Below are 23,518 nucleotides of genomic sequence, written 5' to 3'. Positions count from 1 at the left end.
TTACAATGTTATTTTTTACTTCATAAAATAATTTATATTTTTACCTTTGTTTTAAATTCTTTCATGTTTAATGAGGTTCAGAGGTGGCATGACTGCGATCAAATTCATACATTTATGTTGAGATTAATGTTTTAAATATAACATATTGGATACAGAAATATTAAATGATTTAAATAACTGAAAAGATCTGCCAGCAGGTAGCAGCAAGACACTGATTTAATTACTGAATCATATCATTTAATTGATTCATTCGAAACGGCATTCATTCAGGAATAAAGCAAATTACATTCTTTCTGAATGTGAAAGTAATTCATTTTACTAGATTAATTTAAAAACGCACGTTCATTCATAAACTAAACACTGTTTGGATAGAGATGTGCAGCGGGTCAGTTATAACTTGCAAAATCAGGCAATAGTGTTATAGTCAGACAATGTAAGTCACTAAATAACATCTTGCTTATTTAACTGTATTAATCCAATATCTCATTTACAATCTTCCTTAAAATTTGTAATTATTTAAAAAAGTAGCTTGCTTACATTATTTATTAAAAATGCAAAAAATACATGATGTATCATGATATCAAATCAAATCATTTATTGATAATCGTAATCAAATTTAATCGAGAAACATGTCACGATTCACACTCCTACAGTACAGTATGTTATACCATGATGCCAAATGCTCTTAGCGAGACAGAAAGCAGACTTGCCATAAACGATGCAATAAATAATAAATGCTGATGTAGACAAAGTTATCATACAAGTGGCAAAACTTGTAAAGAGCATTAGGAAAAGCACCTTATATACTGAGGCGGCTGATAAACTGGTGTGTGTCTCAGTCCAGCTTGAGTCACCAGATGAAGCGGTCCGCTGCTTATTTACATACTTCACTTTCAAATGATAAGCCAGATGTGAGCTTGATGAATGATAAGTGAATGTTTTTATTTCCTGCCCGATATACTGGAATTAGGCCTACCTCAAGGACCAGCTATTAAAGATCTGTTTATCTTTGACATGGACCATTTTTTCTGTGACTGACCATCTAATAAAATTTTAGTCGACTAAGCCTCTTCTCGGAGACTAACATTCAGTAAACTATTAAGGGGGCAGCCCTAGTCGAGGGAAAGTGACGGCTGTCGCCAGACTCTATTTCACATACTTCATCATTACATCAGAGCAAGTTAGACCACATGCACACAGCCCTTATTTACCCATTTCAAATGAAAAATGTTACTTAATCCTAGCAGTGAATATTAACATTTATGTTAAATAAGACACAGTTCTTCTGTTTTTAAACCAAAGCACTATAAGAGTAGAAAATAACCTTTTAGAGAAGGAGGGCAAACAAAGTAAAAAAATACCTGCCAAAGACAAATGAATTGAGAAGATGTAGAGGACAGTTCATAGGATAGTTCAGCTTTGAGAATAAAAACCAACCTGTTTGTTCCTCAGTATCTTCATGTTTGACTCTGAATGTTTCTTCAATCCTCATGTCTTCACTCTCCTCTTTAATTAACGCCATCTATATAATAGCGTGTCACAAGGATTTTAGTTGCTCCACCATTTTTTTTTTTTTCTGTGTTTGGAAACTTTTTCCTGTTTGAGATGAGAATAAATAAATCTCAATCATCTCTAGTTCAGTAGTCAGTGCACTTGTAATGGAGTCAGAGTGATAGTTAATGGACTTAAAAGATCTGATTAGAGAAACACTCAAAACTTTAAGTTACTATTCAGTCAGGTATTTAATTATTAGTATATAACATTAAGTATTATATTATATTACATTAATTGTTCAAAATGCTATTGTATTTTAAGGTTGTCATTACAACAAAACAATTGCAGTTGTTTGTAAAAGTTGTCATTACTCATTGTTTGAGTTTGTTTTCGTTGTATTTTCACTGTTTTGAGCAACAGGTCTCTCAGCGAGCGGCGATTCGAAACAGTGAATCATTTTGTGAGTCAACCGATTCAATTGACTCGGAGTTTGTAATTCGTGTTTCTGATCTGAATCACTACAGAGAGAGAAATCAGACGCTGTGTGGATGCGCTTTAATAACGTTCATCATTATATAAAATATTACCATGTTGCATTCAATAATTATTACGTTTACATCGCTTGTAAGCCATATAAATCAGACTGAACGCTTGGTATGAATTTAAACAGTAAAGACTACAAACCTTTCTTCAGCTGAAACACTGATGCAGGAGAGCGGTGCATCCTTATGGCGTCATACACCAGATCAAAATAAAAGTCCTGTTCACGCGCTTCTGTGTCTACAATCCAAGACGTGCATAGATATTTACAAAAAGGAAACATATTCGAATAATAAATCATGACAGTAATATTCAGAGTTTTATTTTTGGTGAAATACATATTGAAATGTATATAAAGAAACTTTGTCTAAGATGGAAGAAGAAACTGCTTCATTAGAGCAGGTAACAGTAGATGCTGCAGTTTCTGCTTTTGATAGGATTTTTAACATAGCAAATAGAGCGAGAATGGAACTTATACAAAGTTCATCCAACGACAACTTGCTTACAGCTACAAGGAGGCTGTTTCGCCGGTCTCGAAACAGAAGTGTTTGAAGTGGGGGAGACCGGGTATAGTTGAAACAAAGGGAGAGTTGTAACACTACCAATTCCACGAATCAGGGATAAGATAGGGGTTATGTGACATTTTCAGTTTCCTCAGGCTTCCTTAACAATCACACGTGGAGATTTTCCAGTCAGTCTTGCAACCTCTCCAGAAGCTACAACATAAAATCGAATTCTGAGGTAAGAAAGTTAAAAAAAAATTAAAAGATAATATTTTGTTTAGTACCTCTACCGTTGTAGATGATGTTGTATGAGTTATATCAGGTCAAACTGTAGTTTCTCTAGTAAAGAATGGTGTATCAACCTCCTGCTAATTTCAAAGCACCATGCTAATACAGCTAGCTAAACAATGGGTGACAGTGGCGGGGTAGGTTGAAACACATGTTTTGAAAGTGTTACAACCATCCCCCTTATACACAACTTAGAACATTTTTGTGATTAAGTTAATTCTACAGAATGCCTAGAAAATGGGTGAGAAAAACAAATCGAGGAGTCGATGCCAATGTTATAAAAAGAGCAGCAGAGGAAGTTAGGAATGTCTGTCAGGGCAGAGGCAAAATCCAAAGGAATCTGCCATGTCACCTTGAACAGATATTGGAGGAAATATAAGGAACTGAAAGACTAGGGATCAAGGGACTTTCCTCATGTAGGATACTGCAGTCCTCACAGGTCTTCAACAGGGAGCAGGAGGAGACTTTGTCACAGTATATAAGCCAGGCAGCCGATATATACTATGGGCTAAATCCACGTGAGGTGAGCACAATGGATAAGCGTCTTCAGAACAGGGTAGAAAAGGCAAGATTCAAGATTTAATTTCTATAGGACCTTTCATGCAAACTCAACTTGGGGAGTGCAGGAAGTGCTTATGCATCAGACTGGATGCAGGAAGAGGATTTCCTATCATTCCTTGTTCACTTTGTGAAGCATACAAAAGAAAGGTGTTGCTCATGCTTGACAACCACTCTTCCCACATCTCTGTGAGAGCTGTGGATTTTTGCAAAGGCCAGGGAATTGTACTACTTACATTCCCACCACATTGCAGCCTCTCCTCCTTACTTGCCACCCGGGTCCTCTCCAGCTCACCTGCCGCCAGGGTCCTCTCCTCCTTACTTGCCGCCTTTTTTATTTTTCCTCAGAAATTAACTTTCTCAATTATACATTTGAAGTAATAGTAGTTTAAATGTGATTTTTTTTTATCTCTGCCTCGGTTCCCAGACCCTTGGCCCTGCTTATCCTCGGTGTCGCCCAGGATCTTCGGCTCTCCGTCTCCATCGCCACTTGCTCAGCCTCTGTCAAGCGACCCCCTGGAGTAGTCAGCCCTTCCTCCACCATGGCTCCTCTATCTGTCGGCTCTGACAGGGGCTACAATCATGGTTGCGACCTGGCTCCTCTCTCCGTCTGATCCACCTTGGACCCTTCTGTCGGATCCGGCCTGGACTCTGTAGATCATCCCCTGCCGAATAGACTTTGTTTCCCAGCCCTCTCCATTCTTTTGTTCTTCCTACCAGTCCACTTTTTTCTTCATTCCTTGTCTACGGCAAGTTGCGCCTTCCGGGAGGGGGGGATAATGTTACACCCCCATCATTCTCTCTGTCTTGATTTCTCCCATATACCCATATTTGGTTTTCCTGTCATATAGTTATTCCCATCATCTTTCTTTGTCTGGTTAACCTGTCTTTATTCCTGTCTGTGGATTATTAGTAAAGACGTTGCTTTTGACTCAAGGGGTAAGGTCTTCAGCCTTTAGCCAAAAAAGTTAAATTGCTAATGCTGCTGCTTCGGCAGTATGCAGGGAAGGAGACCAGAGGCTGTTTAGTTTGATTAAATGTCAACAGAGGTGATGGACTCATTATGCTAAATAAACAGCTTTTGTCGGGAAACAGCTCATCATTTAATAAATAGAATCAAAAACCAGAGCTCTGGACAAAACCGACTGAAGCCAAACGAAACAATATTACTACTGCACAACCATCCCCATTGGATTTAAATATTGCGCTTTCCAAAACAGCACAGGTGAGTAACAAGAAGCAATGGGCCAACCCACATTGTACAGTGGCCCACAGGGAAAACACATCGGTTGTTGTATCTACTTTTATAATGATACAGTACAGTCTGCAGTCTCTAGTCTCATATATTGCCTGTGGTTCATGTTTTCTAACACCAGTCAGCAGTAATGATCATAATTTCACTGTATGCAAAAAAATACAAAGACAATAAAGGCTTTTAACTCAATTCCATTGATATTATTTAGATATTTCGAACAAAACCTAAAACATCATGGCTTTCAACTATTAAAGCTAAAATATTTTTTTCTTATGCAAATACAATCAGTTGACCGCAATGTTGTTAATAAAATATGAAATGTAAAGATAATGTATTAATAAAAAAGTAACATTTAATAATGACTCAAGCAAAATGATCATTACCGAAAGTAAAAGAGAAACTAATGAGACTGATCTCTCTCCTACTAATTTACAAGTAGGGATGGGTATACATATACATGCCACACCAGTATGTGTAAATCTGCCAGAGATACACACAAGATTGAAAAAAAAAAAAAGATTGTTTCTGCATGACTGTGTATAGCAGATGACGAATAAAACGCTTCCCACATGCAGTTAAATGATACGGTTATTGTCCAGTGTGGATCCAAATGTACTGACTGATGAAATGTCTTGTTGCAGTGTGAACACTAAAGTTTTCTCTCCAGTGTGGTTCATCTCATGTGTTTTTAGATATGATGACTGGTTATATTTCTTGTTGCAGTGTGAGCATTTATAAGGTTTCTCTCCAGTGTGAATCCTCTCATGTATTTTCAGATATGATGACTGGTTAAAACTTTTGTTGCAGTGTGAACACTTATAAGGTTTCTCTGTGGTTCATCTCATGTATTTTCAGGTCTCCTGTCTGACTAAATCGCTTGTTGCAGTGTGAGCATTCATAAGATTTCTCTCCAGTGTGGATCCTCTCATGTATTTTCAGATATGATGACTGGTTAAAACTTTTGTTGCAGTGTGAACACTTATAAGGTTTCTCTCCAGTGTGGATCCTCTCATGCCTTTTCAAATGTTCTGACTGACTAAATCTCTTGTTGCAGTTTGAACACTTAAAAGGTTTCTCTCCAGTGTGGATCCTCTCATGTGTTTTCAGGTCTCCTGATTGACTAAATCGCCTGTTGCAGTGTGAGCATTCATAAGATTTCTCTCCAGTGTGGATCCTCTCATGTATTTTTAGATATGATGAGTGGTTAAATCTCTTGTTGCACTGTGAACACTCATAAGGTTTCTCTCCAGTGTGGTTCATCTCATGTATTTTTAGATATGATGACTGGTTAAATTTCTTGTTGCAGTGTGAGCATTTATAAGGTTTCTCTCCAGTGTGAATCCTCTCATGTATTTTCAGATATGATGACTGGTTAAAACTTTTGTTGCAGTGTGAACACTTATAAGGTTTCTCTCCAGTGTGGATCCTCTCATGCCTTTTCAAATGTACTGACTGACTAAATCTCTTGTTGCAGTTTGAACACTTAAAAGGTTTCTCTCCAGTGTGGATCCTCTCATGTGTTTTCAGGTCTCCTGACCGACTAAATCTCTTGTTGCAGTGTGAGCATTCATAAGATTTCTCTCTAGTGTGGATCCTTTTATGCAGTTTTAAATAAGTTACTGAAATAGAAATCTTTTCACACTTTGAACACATGCATTCTCTCACACCAGTATTTATATTCTCATATACTTTCAAACTTTGTAGATGGCAAAATCTCTTTCCACACAAATGGCATGAATGTGGCTTCACCTCTGTATGAACTTTCAAGTGATACCTCAGACCTGAAGCTGCTAAATACACTTTACCACACTGATCACATGTGTGCTGCTTCTCTCTAGTGTGGATGTTCATGTGCTCCTTAAGGTTTGATGAGCTTGAAAAACTCTTCCCACATTGATCACAAGTGAATGGTTTCTCTCCAGTATGAGTTTTCATGTGACGCTCAAGATCTGTTTTTCTTGTGAAACTCTGTCCACACCGAGTACAGGTGCAACATTTCTTTAAATCTTTCTGTTTGACTTGAGAGCAACTCAAAGGTTTTCCTGTTTTGAAATGATTTTTCTCCTCAACTTGACTTGATTCTTCATTCTCCTCTTTTTCTTTAATCAACTCTGAAATTAAAATAAAATGATTAATATTTAGGAACTTGTTATAAGCTGAAAAACATGAACAAACTAACATTTGACAGCAGTGCCAATGGCGCCAGAAGCAGATTTGGTCGAGCTGGTGTGTGGGATATCAAAAATAATGATCATTTAAAGTAGATATCGACCGATTAGGATTTTTCTATAAACGATGCCGATGTTTAGAGGTCAGCGTCAGTCGATTGCCGATATGTGCTCCCGATTTTTTGGCCGACTTTTAGGGTCGATATCTTAAAGTTCTCCCCTTTATTTGCATGCTAAAATGTCACACTAATAATAAGTGGATGCACAACATCTCTAAACTTAACATCATGAACACTGACTTGAACCATCTCTCAGATCTTAAGTTTTGTGCACTGCACAGTATTAACATAATATTTAACCAAAGTTAACCAAACTGACTAAGTATTAAATATATAAAACAGATAATATAAAAAAGTAACTAAACTAAAAGTTTTAGAGCTGAGATTAATGTTTTAAATATAAAATTAAGGCTATAAAGTGGGTCGGTGCTTCCGACTGACGGCCTGTAAGTACATTAGGGCTGCAACTAACGATTATTTTAATAATCGATTAAGCTGTCGATTATTTTTTCGATTAATCGATGAATCGGATAAAAAAAAAACAAGGGATTTACAACCCTTTATTCAAAAACAGAACTAAAATCTTAAGAAAGTGCACGAACATGTTGCTCCTTGAACTGTTATAATAATAATAATAAAATAAAAATGGACTAACAAAAAACATACACATGTATGCTTTACATCTGCCAAATATATAGACTAAATAAACTAAAATTACTATCCGTCAAGACAGCGGCTTGGTGTACATGCTGCATTTCGCATCAAGAAGCCTCTCAAATTAAATTCCTCAGTGCGCATTAAAAAAGTCATGTGACTTTGCACGCTGGAACGGGACAACTTGACTAACTTTCTGCTATTCATTCTGCCATGGCGGTGTTTAGTGTCCTACCATCAGCAGCGACCAGCTGGAAGAGTTCCGCATTCAAATGCACGCAAAACTGGCCTCAAAGCCCCAGCAAAAGTAATTACCATGAATGTGTCAAGGCAAAAATTAAGAAAATATTCGAATTACTTATTAATAAACTAGTATTTTCTGATTCAGTGTTGCAAAGATGAAATTGACGATTCTGCCATCTGCTCATTAATGCCTAATGCATCTTTATGGATTAGCTAATGAAAGAGTTTTGTTTTCGATTTTAATTATTTCGTTTTATAGTAAAATAATAATTTAAAGCTTTCTATAGATATTGTGTTTGTGAGGCAATTACCTGGGTTTCGGTTAATTATTGTGAAGCGCTCCTGTTTAAACCAAAGATATCAAGCGTATTCTGTTTGTTTTCTTTAAGAGCACATTTTGTTGATACTGTTAGTACACACAAAAACTTGAATTTTACAAACAAAAAGTGTTCCAAATATATCTCTAAATTAACTTTATAAATTAAAGGAACGAAAATAAATGTAATCACTTTGCTATTAAAATCAGCAGCTGTGTAATGAGGAAGAGAAAGAGAAAAAAAGACAGTCGGACTGGAAATTCAGTCGGCCAAAAATTGATGAGCTGTCGGACATTTTTACAAGGAATGTTTGTTTAATAGCCTATTTAATACTCTTTGGCTACTTTCTTAATTAAATATATTATTTCTTTGATTTATTTTAGCGTTTTTAGGCTGCTTGTTAGCTGACTGAAGTGTAGGCTATATATAAAAAAACAACGTGCCACCGTCACAGCCCTATTCAAAACTGAGACGATTTCACCTCAGCAGAGCTCCTCTTTCTCCTTACGGTTGTGGTATGTTTTCGACACATTATACAGACAGACAGTGTTACAAAAACTATAGAAGTAGTTTTCTCCATCTCCACTATCCAACGACCCGTACAGCAGCTGTTTTGCGATCGAGCATTGGCTGCTGTGAAAGTACGCTAGCCAAAGTAGGCTTAAATATCAAACATGTTTGATATAAATCGGGGCAGCATATATATACATAATGTAGAAACGGTGCTTTATGCTCAAATGTTTCAGTTTTGCGCACAAGTTAAATTCGCATTTTTTGGATGGAAACACAGCTTATGAGGTGCCGAACTCTGCTGGCATCAGTGCGGGAGAGAGACCGAATGTGTCCACTCCGCTCTGCGCTCAATTTTTTTTAAAAATATATATAATAACAACCAAATGTCTCTGCGTCGCGCGACACAACGAATCGATTATGAAATTCGTTGCCAACGCTTTTAGTAATCGATTTTTATCGATTTTATCGATTCGTTGTTGCAGCCCTAAAGTACATTAAAGAATTCAGTACTGACTATTGAATGCGACTTTTGAGCAGTGTAGGGTAGTGCTTGTTTCACGTTCTACGTTTGCAAATGCAGACAGGCTGTTATGTTTACACGCCGTGACAAAATGCATAAAAAGACAGTATGAGTCATTATAATCAATCATCAAAATCAAGAATCAATATAAACAATAATGTATGCATCAAATGCCTAATTTATAATGGGTTTTATCATTTCTGTCTCGATGCACCAAGAAATGGCATCACAACATGGTTAGGGGTGTTACATTTCCAACACACACTTGAGGTTTTCGGCCAATCACAAACCACGGATAGCTGGCCAATCAGAGAAACACCTCGTTTAAACTGGATTATTTTAGAGCTTTAAAGAGCTGTAAAAAGTTGTATGAAATACTTAAAAGTCAATGAAAAGTTCTTGAATTTCTCTCCCAAAATGTTGTACAAACCCTGAAACTAATGATGTAATAGCACTGGAGTATTTCTGCCGCATTATCACGACTTTAGTTAACACTACTGTTTCTGTATCAGCCTTGTTTGATCAGTTAAAAACATAATTCACTTTCTGTGAAGCCTGCATTTATAATACTTTTTAAGAGTATTCTTGATGAATTATAATGAATTCATGATGCATTATAAAAATCTTGTAGTTTTAAAGTATGTTGTATCATCTCGTATCATCATGTTTCAGATGACTGTGTAACATGACACATTTGTATTATCAGTTTGATTATTTTGATGGTACCCTTTAGACAGCTTTTGATAAGTAACTCTGCTACTGCATGACAGCTAGCAGTAATTATTATTAGTATTATGCTAAATATATTCTAACACCATATTTTGATGGATCCCCAAAAGACAAACTAATATGTAACTTTGCAAGTATGTGAATTTTCTACCTAGCCTAAGTCTACTAATTCTAGACTAATAATAATAATAAAGGAGTGTTAGTTGACATGTAGTTGGAAAGTTGCTTATAGTTAATAGACCGAGGGACCATCAAAATAAAACTGTAAAATATAATGTAAAAAATACATGTGATATGATATAATACATTATAAATTACGTAGATTTAATATGCCGTCCATTGTGTCTTATAAATAATCATAATCTTAGGTTAGAACCACAAATACTCAAGTATTATAATGTATAAAAATTGTTATGATTATTCATGAGATGATATAACTTAGGGTTTTTTTATATAATGCATTATGTGTTCATTATAATGCCTTAAAAATACCATTGTAATGTATTATGAATGGGGCTTCATCGAAAGTGTTACTGCCCCCATATATACTTTTCAACAAACTGATCCGCTTTAAAGATTGTTTCTATTACAGTTAACTAAATCTAAAACTGCTGTAAGTATTATTAAAGCTCATTATGAAGTATTATGAAAGCCTGATGTACCACAAACAGTCACTAAAGATGAATGAAGATAAAACACCAACCTCCATGTTCCACAAGTTTTATTCTCAAAGCTTCTGGTTCCTCCTGTTTTATTCTCAAAGGTTCTGGTTCCTCATGTTTTATTCTAAAATGTTCTGGTTCCACAAGTTTTATTTTCAAAAGTTCTGGTTCCTCATGTTTTATTTTCAAAGGCTCTGGTTCCTCATGTTTTATTTTCAAAGGCTCTGGTTCCTCCTGATTTATTCTCAAAGGTTCTGGGTCCTCCTGTTTTACTCTCCAGGTTTCTAGTTCACTCGTGTTCTCCTCACTCTCCACTTTAATAAACATCTTCACAGCAGCAGATCTCAGTTCAGCTCATACTTCTCCAGATATTCCTGCTTGCTTCAAAAACTAGTCACAGATATAAGGATGAGAATAGTAAAGGTATTTACTGATCTGATTCAAAACTGTACTTTTCTGTTTACAGAAACTACATTTCTCACAGATTGTACTAAAACAGAATCACGACAAAACAACAGAGAGCACAGTGAATCTAATCTTCTTGCTCTTAGGTTTGTTTGTCAAACAGAAGTTAGTGTCTTAGTGCCACCCGCTGGACTGGAGTGTGAAGCGCCGAAAGGAGGAAAATAATGCGGGTGAAATGACTTTGTTATAAGGTGCGCTGTTGTTTTTCTTTAAAAAGCCGATCTGCACAAATAAATGAAAATGACTTAAAGTTATAGACTCGCATCATGGTATTGAGCATCAACAGTCTTTGAGAGTGAATATAAGAGGAGAAAAACACACTGACCTGATTAAGATATTTCACATAAAATAGTCCACAAGAGAAAATGATAGTTGAATTTATAAAAAATAAATAACCCCGTTGAAAAGTTCCACTTGATTCCTAACACTGTTCTTTACTGAATGATCCCATACGATAAAAAAATAAATTTTAAAATGTACTTTGAAATATATTTCAAAATATACAAAAATTGGCCAAAAATATATTTACAGAAATATATTTTCTACAAATAAATTTTTTGGCCAGTTTTTGTATATTTTTGAAATATATTTTAAAATCATAAAAAAAAATATTTTGCCCTCCATATATTTCAGTCCAAAAAAATACATTCACATCTAACATTTTTTTAAGAAACTCTTTATTTGATGTCTAAAATATGTACAGCTTTCAAGCAGTCCCAGATAGCAAGAACGTTTGGGCCAAATGTGGCTGAAAGCTGTCACGTTTGGCCTAGGTATGGCATGGCTGAGCACATATGGGCCAAACTTGTACCATATATGTTTTGCCATGGCTTTAGAATTGGAGGGAATTTTCATTTGGGTGACTTTTGTATTAAGGTATATGGCCCATATGACAGTACACAGACAAGAGCCATATTTGGCTAGGCTATGGCACATCCTGAAATATGTTAACTTATGGTTAACATTTGGCTTTTACTTGGAAAAACACACATAACCTGCTATAGTCATGTGTGGCTGGTTTGTGGTAGTCCAAATGTCAGCCCATTCATTCATTCTTCCTGTATTCCTATTGGTGGATTACTGAAAATTTGAAAATATATGTCCGTTATTTCCCGCTCTGCTCCTGAGTCTACAACAGCCTTTGCCTAGACACACTCTTATTCAGGTAAGTGCAGTTTTGGTGTTTTAAATGTTTTCTAGGGATGTAATGGTACGCTTATTCCTACAGAAAAAAATTGTGTGCTTAGGTATGTGTACAAACAAACACAGTTTCGTTTTGACCACGATCATGTGCTGAAATTCATATGCGTGAATAAAACGTCACTATACATACCTGCTGTCCAGAAATCATGATAAGATTTGGGTTTTGTTATTTTCGATAAGTCTCATCTTTAAAATTATGTCTATTATATCAGAAAATTTAAACGATAAATGCCTTTTTGACGCTCTTTGATGTTACGTGACAGACCGCTGTAAGTAATGTTACAAGCGGAGAGCGCATGAATGCGATCATCCTTTCTCCTTTCTACTAGTTATAACGTGATTTAAAAACTAACAAATCTTTCGTCTCACGTAATCTCAATTAGTTTGAATACCGTCGAAAAATGCTAATAAAACAGGATTACCTTTACCACGCACTCATGTCATGGCTTGTTTTAATATTCAAATAATATCTAATACTAATTATGATATGCTAATAATCTTTTTTCTCTCCTTTTTCCTGACAGATTGTGAAAGAAAGGCTGGTGAGACTTACTAAAGTCCATTTTTGTACATTTATTTACTCATTTGACATTTACACCACATTTTATGTTCTGTATTGTACTCCTGTTATTAAAATTGTATTATATTAAAAATGTCTGTGAATCAATTTTGTGTTTAATATGTGTTTAAGATTTACTGTGTAATTGGTATTTTAAATAAATAATAGGTGTGGCATAAATATGGTTAAATTATGGCTTTTGATTTATCAGCCACATGTGGTCCACATAGGGGCCATTGCCCTTTACAGAACTCAGCCGTATAAGAATACCACATAAGATCCATATATCAGCCACATCTGTTTTCATGATTTGGCTCATTTTAGGTTGGGTTATGGCACTGTTTTGGTTCGGTTCTGGGTAAAAAGATGTGGACCAGTTTTGGGCCGGGGAACCTAAACTTATCTGGGCCACACTTTAGCTGTTGGTATGGGCCAGATCCGGCCCAGAGGAAATTTGCTGACTGGGGTCTCAGTTCCCCCAGCTTAGAATTCACTCCAATCCCCAAAGCCTTCTTGAACACATTGGAAAACCAGTTCACTGCCTCTGTAACAGACAAAAATCACAGCTATATTTTAAAGGGGTGGTCCATCACATATCCACATCGAAACAAATCAACGCACACATCAGTAATGGCAAATAGAAGCTCAAGCAAGCTTGCTTGATGTATGAGGACCAATGGGGTTCATTCCTTGCTATTACACATCATGTTTGAGCTTCCATAAAAAACTAAGTTTGTTTTGCACATCAAGCAAGTATGGTTAAGCTTCTGTTTGTTTGCTGAACAAAGTTTATGTTATAGGTAAATTAAATCTGCTCACAATACAAAGTGATTGAGTCTCTTCTGAAAATTAGGTCTAAACTGCTTGATGAATATGAATTCGCTTTATTATATCTTTATAAACTTTCTGCAACATCAGTGTGGTAGCTGTGTAGACTTTCAGTGGAGAGACAGAAATCTCTCAGATTTCATTAAAATATCTTATTTTGTGATTTAAAACAAATGAAGTTCTTGCTGGTATTTTTGTAGTAAATTTTACTTTCAACAACTCTGCGTCCGAAACCAAATACTTATCTCATATGTAGGGATGCACGAAGACTACTTTTTGCAGAACGTGTACGATACTTGTATTTTTTATTTCACTTACTATATAAAGCTGTCATGGTTTTCTTGTCAAGCGCAGTCCTTCACTTGGTACCACGGTCAGTTTTGCTCTGTCCTCCTGCAAAAGACAACACAATACATGAACATTTGAATACAGTACAGTGGATATGCAACAGTCTTCTGACTAGTTTTAGATTTCCAAAAGGTTTTGTTCATCTTAACATTAGGATTAAAAAATATATGCTTTTGAGAGAGATTTTTATTGGTATCTTTTGGACAGTAAAACCAAAGAAAGAGAAGTAGAATTAGCCATTTTAAAATACTTTATTTGACATATCAAACAATTTGACCTGATCTTCAAAACTGTTTACCTTTCATTCAATTGCTGTGGATCAGAACCTCCAGTGAAAAAAGGGCCATTAAAAGAACACTTGCTGTTGAAGTGGCTGTTTGGGCCTGCAGGGCTGAAGTCCACTGATGATTTTTATTCCCGTGCTATGTGCTAACTCCACCTGCAGTTGTGCTCACAAACAAAAGAGATTTTCAATATAAATTGTTTTCAAAAAAACACATTTGAGTATGAATGTACAGGTCCTTCTCAAAAAATTAGCATATTGTGATAAAGTTCAATATTTTCTGTAATGTACTGATAAACATTAGACTTTCACATATTTTAGATTCATTACACACAACTGAAGTAGTTCAAGCCTTTTATTGTTTTAATATTGATGATTTTGGCATACAGCTCATGAAAGCCCAAAATTCCTATCTCAAAAAATAAGCATATTTTATCCAACCAATAAAACAAAAGTGTTTTAATACAAAAAAAGTCAACCTTCAAATAATTATGTTCAGTTATGCACTCAATACTTGGTCGGGAATCCTTTTGCAGAAATGACTGCTTCAAAGCGGGGTGGCATGGAGGCAATCAGCCTGTGGCACTGCTGAGGTGTTATGGAGGCCCAGGATGCTTCGATAGCGGCCTTAAGCTCATCCAGAGTGTTGGGTCTTGCGTCTCTCAACTTTCTCTTCACAATATCCCACAGATTCTCTATGGGGTTCAGGTCAGGAGAGTTGGCAGGCCAATTGAGCACAGTAATACCATGGTCAGTAAACCATTTACCAGTGGTTTTGGCACTGTGAGCAGGTGCCAGGTCGTGCTGAAAAATGAAATCTTCATCTCCTGTAGAAAATACTTTTTGTCAATGCTTTTAAATTTGTGTTTTGGTTGTTCTGTGCTTATGAGAAGACAGAATGTTCTGTGCATATGAAAAGACAAAGTGTACACTATGTAACAGAATCTGTTAGTAAAATGTGTGCGTGTAGTTGCGAACTCTCTACATTTATGTCATTTCTGAGAAACCTTTGTTTACAGGCACGTAGGAGAAAAGAAGCCCTGCAAAAGTAGTAGCAATTTGAAGGTCACTTTAGACTAGACTTTTGGTCACTCTAAGAAGAAGAATGGGATGGGGCTGTATTTTCTTTTCTGTCCAGGAACGGTTGGTGAACACGCCCTGATTGGAGGAGAATGGTTGAACGATATCAGGAGGAGAGGCCTGCAGAATCAAGAATATAAATGCATATTTTAGCTTTGTGAGACATTCCTGGACTGCCCAGAATGTCAGATTTGATATTGGCTGTTCTGGAATCCTGAGCTCAGCACTCTTTGACTGTACTATTAAATTGGCTTTAAACGTTGACGCGGACTCGAGCTGTGTTATTTAAAGGGCGAATAAACGAGCTGGGGGGAAGTAGGTATTTTTACAATACCGGCAAATTCCAACAATTGGAGGGGGGCACCCGGATTCGCCCGAGACGAGGAATCCGAAACTGAAGGACATCTCCATTTCAACTCCTCTGCGCAGAGAAATAAATAACAGGTAAGCAGTTACCTTTTTCATAAAAAACTGCAGTTTGGCTACTACTAAATTGAAGAGTTGAATAGGAAGTGAATATCAGTTTTGCGTTTTGTACAAAATTGGGTAAAGTCAAAGAGTAAGAAAGTAAAATAAGGTAAGGATATCCAGTGATCTCAAATAAAGGAATTAAATTAGTAAATGAAAGAGAACTCCTAAAACATAAGGTTTTCCTGACGAGGTTGAGTTTTCCCAAGGATTTCCAACAAATTAGAAAGGACATAACAGAAAATTCGTAAAAACGTTTCCCGGCGAGGTTGAATTTTCTTTTGACTTTGAAGGTGTCCAATAAAATAAATTAGGGTGTGACAGAAAACTTGTAAAGGTATGCCCGTCGAGGTTAAGTTTTCCTAAGGATTCCCTGACATATTGGTAGAAAGGTGAAAGAAACATCGTAAAACCCGGCGGGGTCGAAGCCTAATAAGGTTGATTTTCTTAAGAACCTCCTAAATTTGAGATCAAGTGTATGTGGCATATGCGTTGTGTGAAGTGAAACAAGTGTGTATGTGTGTAGTTTATATCAGGTGATTGTAGATACAGTTAACATATGATAGAGAATACATAAAGAGAACTGTAGCATTTGAATTAACTGGTACCGATTCACCACGACGCTGACGGGCGTTGGGGAACGGTCCAGTCTCCATCCTCTCTGCAGAGCATCTAAAACAAGGTAAGCAGTCACCTTTTTCATAAAAGTACTGCGAAATTGGAAATATTCAAAATTTTAAGGTTGAGAGTGGATTGAACACCAATGTAAAGGTAATTTTATACAAAAAGAATCAGATCAGTTTAAAAGGATATTGTAAAAGGTTAAAAGGTCGTTGTCAAATCCTGGCAAGGTTAGGATTGACTTGACCAGGCTTGGTTAAAGTAATTTTATAAAAATTCATAAGAAATCCTGTAAAATCCCGGTGTGATTAACGTGTAAAAGTGTCTGTGTACTGAACGATCTCTGATCTCTGTGTGTGAGTGTGAACTACTCCGTATCTGGGAGGTTGGAGTGCTGCGCACCTTCTCTGGACCGTCACTTAAGTGTGACCTGGTAGGAACGGACGCAGCATTCTTACGGCTCAGAGAGGAGGGGGAAATTGATGAGCCCTGTGATAAAGGGACTGTATGAAAGAAAATAAAATTTGAAAGTGAATGTATGAATTGAGAGATCCTAATTAGCAGATGGTGTTAGAACTGATATTTCCTACTAGTAGAAAAAGAGTTAAGAACGTTCCTAGGTGGTGGGTGTGTAGACTATTAGGGCATAGAGAGGACTGTGAGAAGTGTGATCCATTAGAAGAAACATGAATAAATATTAGTAAATACTTTACCAGTATCAGGTTTCAATGAATTAATGTTAAAGTAAGTTAAAATAAATACAACAAACAATAAATAAATAAGTAAATAAATAGATAACTAAATAAAATACATATTGAGTAATTTCTGATTTATTTCATTTTGTTGCAAAGGCAACAGTTTAATGTTTTTAATTAAGCCTTGTAAATTATTTTAATAAGCATTAGTTTTAATTAAAAGATAATAACATGGGGAATGTTGTAACCCTTGATTACAAAAAAAAAAACAGTCACAAGGGATGGCCCAAACAGAGCCAAAAGAGATTAAGGGAAGGCAAAAAGAATTATTAGGGTGTTGGTCACGCATGGCTAGCATAAGTGAAGGCATGATTGACCACCCCTCAGCACAAAGAGCTGAATTGCGGGCGTTGATATGTGCTCTACAAATGGCAATAGGCCAGAGGGTCAACATTTATTATGACTCAGCATATGCAGTATCAGCAGCACTTACTGAGCTGCCAGGGTGGGCAAGATGTGGTTTAGTAACGTCAACAGGGTAGCAGATTAAACATGCCCAAGCAGCCACTGAGCTATTGCAGGCCATATATTTTCCAAATGAATTGGCTATCAAAAAGTGTGCGGAGCACACAGGGGGGTGGGACTTTGTAGCGTTGGGTAACGCTGTAGCTGATGCAGCAGCTAAAGGGGCTGCTGGTTATACTGACAGTCAAATGCTTCCAACAACCAGTGACAAATTGACTTCTTTAGCTCCCGAAATTACTGTCCGATATGTAAAATTACAACAATTGACTGCGTCTCCTGAAGAACGCATATCCTGGTTAAACTTGGGAGCAGTGAGGGATGGGAAGGGAATTTGGAGGGTCCAAATGGCAAACTGGTGCTGCCAGCTTCAACGGCGGTCTCGGTACTGTCAGAAGCTGACAGCATGTGCCACAGGGGAGAGAAAGACATGACAAAGCGTATCAATTTGACTTTCAAACAAAAATTGGCTGAAATATGTTCTGATACAGGGACGAATTGGCTTACTGTTATTTCAACTGGTTTGATGTCTGTACGTTGCACTATTAATAGCACAACTGGTTTAACACCTTTTGTGCTGTTAAAGGGGCGACAATTTAGTGGGCTTTGGGCCCCTTTCAGTAAGGAAGCTGGCCTGTTGCCACCTGGGGACTACTATGACAAAGTAAGGGCGGTTATTAACATATTATCTCCCCAGAACCCCACCTTTTCACAGGACTGGCAGCAGGTGACTGGAGCCCCCAGAATCAGTGGGTAAGACTGAAATTGATACAAAGTAAATGGCTGTCTCCTAGATGGTCAGAGCCCATGAAGGTCACTGCAAGGACCTCACATTGTGTTCGACTGGCGGGTAAGGGAAAAACTTGGTATCATTTGTCATCTTGTGTGAATTGTGATCCTCCTTCCAGGTCGCTGCAGGCTACCAGAGTTGACCTGCGAGCAGGTCAAAGAGAGGGAGAACAGGAAGCAGAAAAGGACACAGCAGAAGAATCAGCTTAACCCTCAGAAGCCAACACAGGGACACAAAATTACTGTTCTAGAGAGGGTGGGAGATATGCTAAAAATTAGCGAAGACATTCCAATTGCACATTGCATTAGCGCTGACTATGCACTAGGGGCAGGTGTAGCAAAGCAAATAAGAGACAAATATGGGGTAGAGCAGTTGCAGAAACATATTAGCACCCCGGGTCAGTGCATTCTAACCACATGAAAAAAAAAAAAAACAGATATTTCATTTAGTTACTAAGTGGTGGTGCAGGGACCTGCCCACGTACAAACACTTAAGAGATAACCTAGAAGAGCTCAAAGAGCTGTGCAAGAAAAACAAAGTACAGGTAATGGCTATACCAAAACTAGGCAGCGGGTTAGACTGGTTGGACTACACAAAAGTCAAGGAAATAATTGAAAGTGTATTCGCAGACGGGGGCATACAAATAATTGTACTGAGCAGAGATGGGTTTTAGGAGACCACTAATAGTGGGAGGGAATAGTGGGAGGGGGTGGACCAGGGATGTTCCCTTTAATGCAGGTGGGACAACAACAAGAATATAAACCTTGGGGGCACTCAGATATGAACGCAGTTTTGCTGAAGTTACCAGAACTACCCAGGGGAGGACAGAAATGGCTAAATAAGGTTGCATTGTTAACTCACAGGGTCACTTTGGCAGTGGGTGACATGAGAGCATTATTGGGAGCAATAATGACTAGAACTAAGATGGAGCAGATAGAGAGAGAAGCCTTGATGGATGATGCAGATAATGAAGAACCATTAAATGGATACTTAAATAGACTGAGTAAAGCCCTAGGTCAGATGTTCCTCACTCCAGCAATAACCTACCAAAGTATAAAATTCAAACTAAAAGCTGGTGAATCAGCAGCTGCCTATTTGCATAGATGTGAGGGGGAGTGGGAGGAGCAGACTGGAGAAAACCCTGATTCTAGTAAACTATGTCAAGAATTTTACAGACAGGCTGTAATAAAAGGGGTCCCACAAGCTGATGCTTCTAGCATAGAAAACAGTCCGGAAATGGCAGGGGGAGACAGTGACACGTGGGTGAGACATTTTGTACATCATGTTGATAGAGCTGTAGAGAAAGCAGGAAAGGAAGAGACAGAAATAGACAAACTGAAAACTCAATTGTTAAAGATACAAATAGAAGCAGAAAAAGACAAATCTAAGAAGAAAGGGAAGGAAGTGCAGCAAATGTAAGTGCAAGAGCAAACCAGCCAGAGTGCTCCTCTACCCCAGTTTCTACAGCTTGCAGCACCACAGCCCTATTGGCAGACTGGTGTCAGTCAACAATATGATCCCTATGATCCATACACAGATTGGCCTCCCACCAACAGGGGCAGGGGATTAAAAAGGGGTATGAATATGAAAAATGATAAGGGAAGGGGTCTGTCTGCTCCACCATCGGGGGGTTGTTTCATTTGTGGAGACTTGAGTCACTGGAAGGGACAACCTCCTGCAGGGGGACGGGCTCCCTTCGGAGGAGGGGCTCCAAGGAGAGGGGGAGCTGTCCCAAATGCACTCTCATGGCCTGCCAACCAACAGGTGCCCGGTCGATGCCCAGTCTGGGACCAGGCAGGTGATGCAGAGTTTACTGACGAGGTCAACAGAGAACCAGCAGGGGGGCAAAGGTTGAACCCTACCTACAGGTGCTGAAAATAATAAGCCTATAACAGCCCTAGTGGACACTGAGGCTACTTTCTCCACTGTTACAGGGGGCACGCTGGAGGAAGAAACACTTTCATCTGACACAGTGAGAGTGCGAGGGTTCTCTGGGGAGTCAGAAAGGTGGCCACTAACTAAGCTTATTCTTCTACTCCACAGGTGCACCATCACCCTTGTTGGGGAGAGACATTTTAGTGAAATTGGGGGTAAGATTTTTTTTTTTTTTTTTTTGTAGTCCAGATGGGATCTATATAAGATTTCCAGATAGCACAATTTATAATTGCTCCACTGGAGGGGGGCTGGTACAAGGGGACACAGGACAATGGGTTCTAGAAAAGGTGGTGGAAAAAGGGGCAGATATTTATTGGTTATTGCTAACTGCACCAGACATGCCAGACGTTACTAAAATTGTACAAGAATGGACTTCATGGATGTCCTCAAAATTTTCACTGTCAGCCCCGGTTGATCCGTTGCATTGCACTGTATAATATGACAGGGAGGGAGATGAAGTATATATGGAAGAATTTCAGAAAGAGGCAGGGATGAAAAATGCTAGGAGTGTCTTAAAATGGACTTTTGAGGCAGAACAGGAATCTATAACACTAAAAACTGATTTGGCCAAACCTGCTGAACTGCAGACCCTAGATTATTCTGTAACATTCCATTTGGATGTCAGTGAGCAAGGGGCTAGTGTGAGTGGGGTACTGTTCCAAAAAACAAAACCAACAGTGCAGGGTTCTGTTGTATATGAGTGCCCATTTGGACCCAATTGAAAGAAAACAACCCCCTTGTGCGAGATTTGATGGGCCAGACAGGGTGGAAACATTTATAACATTGGGAGTAGATGTGTCAGGAAAGGACCCATTAGGACTTATACGAAAACTGGTAGAGAGCGAAAACACCACAACTGCAGTCCCGATGGTCAGGGATCTCACAAAACTAGGTAAAGTGATTAGGAGTACTGATTACAGAAATATCACCCCTCATGATATAGTTACAATGGAAACAGGGTATAAAGAGACAAATTTATGGATTGATTGGTTACATGGAAGTGCAGCTGAATTGAAACTGAGTGGTTGCCTGGCTTGTGCTGCGGCTAGACCTGAACTTAATACTGAACCAGCTCCGTTACATCCTGAAGACAAATGGGGTTAGGACTGTATATTGAACATGACAAAAATGGCAGAACTGTTCTGAACTGAGCAAAATCTATCCTGTTACAACTAATATCACTTCTGTAGGGGCTGCACACAAGGTAAGAGAGGGAAATTTTACCTGTTTCAATTTCACTTCCTCTGGAAACGGTAAGCTAATAGTAGGGAACTTCAGAGTGTCATGGTGCACAGTAATCCACCAGAGGGGGCAGGAAATGGTGGGGTCATGGGCTAGAGCAGGTCTGTATTGTGCATGTGGTACAGGTGTGATGATAGTTAGGCCAACAGAAATAACAGAAGGATTGTGCCCTATGGTGAGGATGGCTGTGCCTTTAACTTTGAATGGAAACAGGTGGAAGCAGGTTGAGAGCAACCTGGTTAGGAGAAAAGAGAGCCTCCCCCGAACCAGATGCCTTTGCTGACAGATGAGGGTGCATATGATGATGAGGATGAAGAAGTGTGATCTCTTTCAGAGATCAAGAGAGGGAATTGTAGAAAATACTTTTTCTAAATGCTTTTAAATTTGTGTTTTGGATGTTCTGTGCTTATGAGAAGACGAAATGTTCTGTGCTTAATGAAAAAGACAAAGAAGACACTGTGTAACAAACTGTTTAGTAAAATGTGTGCGTGTAGTTGCGAACTCTCTACATTTATGTCATTTCTGAGAAACCTTTGTTTACAGGCACGTAGGAGAAAAGAAGCCCTGCAAAAGTAGTAGCAATTTGAAGGTCACTTTAGACTAGACTTTTGGTCACTCTAAGAAGAATGGGATGGGGCTGTATTTTCTTTTCTGTGCAGGAGCGGTTGGCGATAACAGGCCCTGATTGGAGGAGAATGGTCGAACGATATCAGGAGGAGAGACCTGCAGATCAAGAATATAAATACTTGCATTTAGTTTTGTGAGACATTCCTGGACTGCCCAGAATGTCAGATTTGATATTGGCTGTTCTGGAATCCTGAGCTCAGCACTCTTTGACTTTACTATTAAATTGGCTTTAATCTTTGACGCGGACTCGAGCTGTTTTATTTAAAGGGCGAATAAACGAGCTGGGGGGAAGTAGGTATTTTTACAATACCGGCAACTTCCAACAAGACCAAAGAGCCAGCGAGAGCATCTAGAGAAAGACTAAAATACCAATATGTCTGAATAAAGCTTTGTTCCATGTGTCTTTATTTATGTTCATGGTTACTTTATTATTTTACTCATATATCCATGTTGTTATCAGTAAATAAAATATAAGTTTCATTAACATAATGCATTAATTAATTACTTGATTGAAAAAAAACATGCTTGTTTCACTAAAAAATATAATTAATTATAGGTCAGCATTTATCATTATTATTGATCAGTATTATAATCTTAATTTCTAAGTAGTAATACTTACATTTTTTGAGTGAAAAATCCTCAAAAAACACCTCCAAACACAAGATCTTCAAGCAGCGGATCCACGTCTCCTTTGTGCAGATATTGCAAACATGGAGGAAGATGTACTAGGTAGGGTTGTTGTGTTACTGATGCTATGAGGTGTTTGAGCACCTGTTGTGCTTATTTTCTTTTTATTACTAATACTACCTAACTTACAATTACAGTCTCAGGGTAAGATGGTATTTATCTTTAACAATGAACAATCATAATGAGAAAAAGTAAAAACATAACTATTAGGCTTGCTTACATCATAGTATGCAATTATATACACAGGGAAATATGATTAAATATCTCTGAATAATCAAAATATTCACATCATCGTTTATCAAAAATTGGATTTGTTTTTGTTATTGATAAGCCTCAGGGATGAAAAGAGATATTCAACAAGAATTTAAGCTATAGCTTTGCGTATGGATAAACAATTTTGAATACAAAATAAAAGAAATAACGGTAACACTTTACAATAAGGTTCATTAGTTAACATTAGTTAACCACATTAGTTAACATGAACTAATAATGAACTGCACTTATACAGCATTTATTAATCTTTGTTAATGTTAATTTCAACATTTACTAATACATTATTAAAATCTTGTTGACATTAGTTAATGCAGCGTGAACTAACATGAACAAACAATGAACAACTGTATTTCCGTTAACTAACGTTAATGAAGATTAGTAAATACAGT

The 23,518-nt window shown here is 37.7% G+C and overlaps 1 protein-coding gene across 1 annotated transcript; it reads right to left on the bottom strand.

Annotated features, from left to right (window-relative positions):
• Positions 1-2,345: 2,345 nt before the first annotated feature.
• Positions 2,346-11,038, bottom strand: LOC141338857 (uncharacterized). Its single transcript, XM_073844475.1, has 2 exons — positions 10,545-11,038; positions 2,346-6,749 (listed from the first exon to the last, which is right to left on the bottom strand). The coding sequence occupies exons 1-2, from the start codon at positions 10,828-10,830 to the stop codon at positions 5,455-5,457; spliced, it is 1,581 nt and encodes a 526-aa protein (XP_073700576.1). The 5' UTR covers positions 10,831-11,038; the 3' UTR covers positions 2,346-5,454.
• Between the last annotated feature and the right edge of the window lie 12,480 nt (positions 11,039-23,518).

Source organism: Garra rufa, chromosome 1 (genome assembly GCF_049309525.1).
Source record: "Garra rufa chromosome 1, GarRuf1.0, whole genome shotgun sequence".
In the NCBI taxonomy this organism is placed as follows: domain Eukaryota; kingdom Metazoa; phylum Chordata; class Actinopteri; order Cypriniformes; family Cyprinidae; genus Garra; species Garra rufa.
Note: the sequence above shows the minus strand (reverse complement) of the source record. Positions and strands in the feature narration are given on the sequence as shown.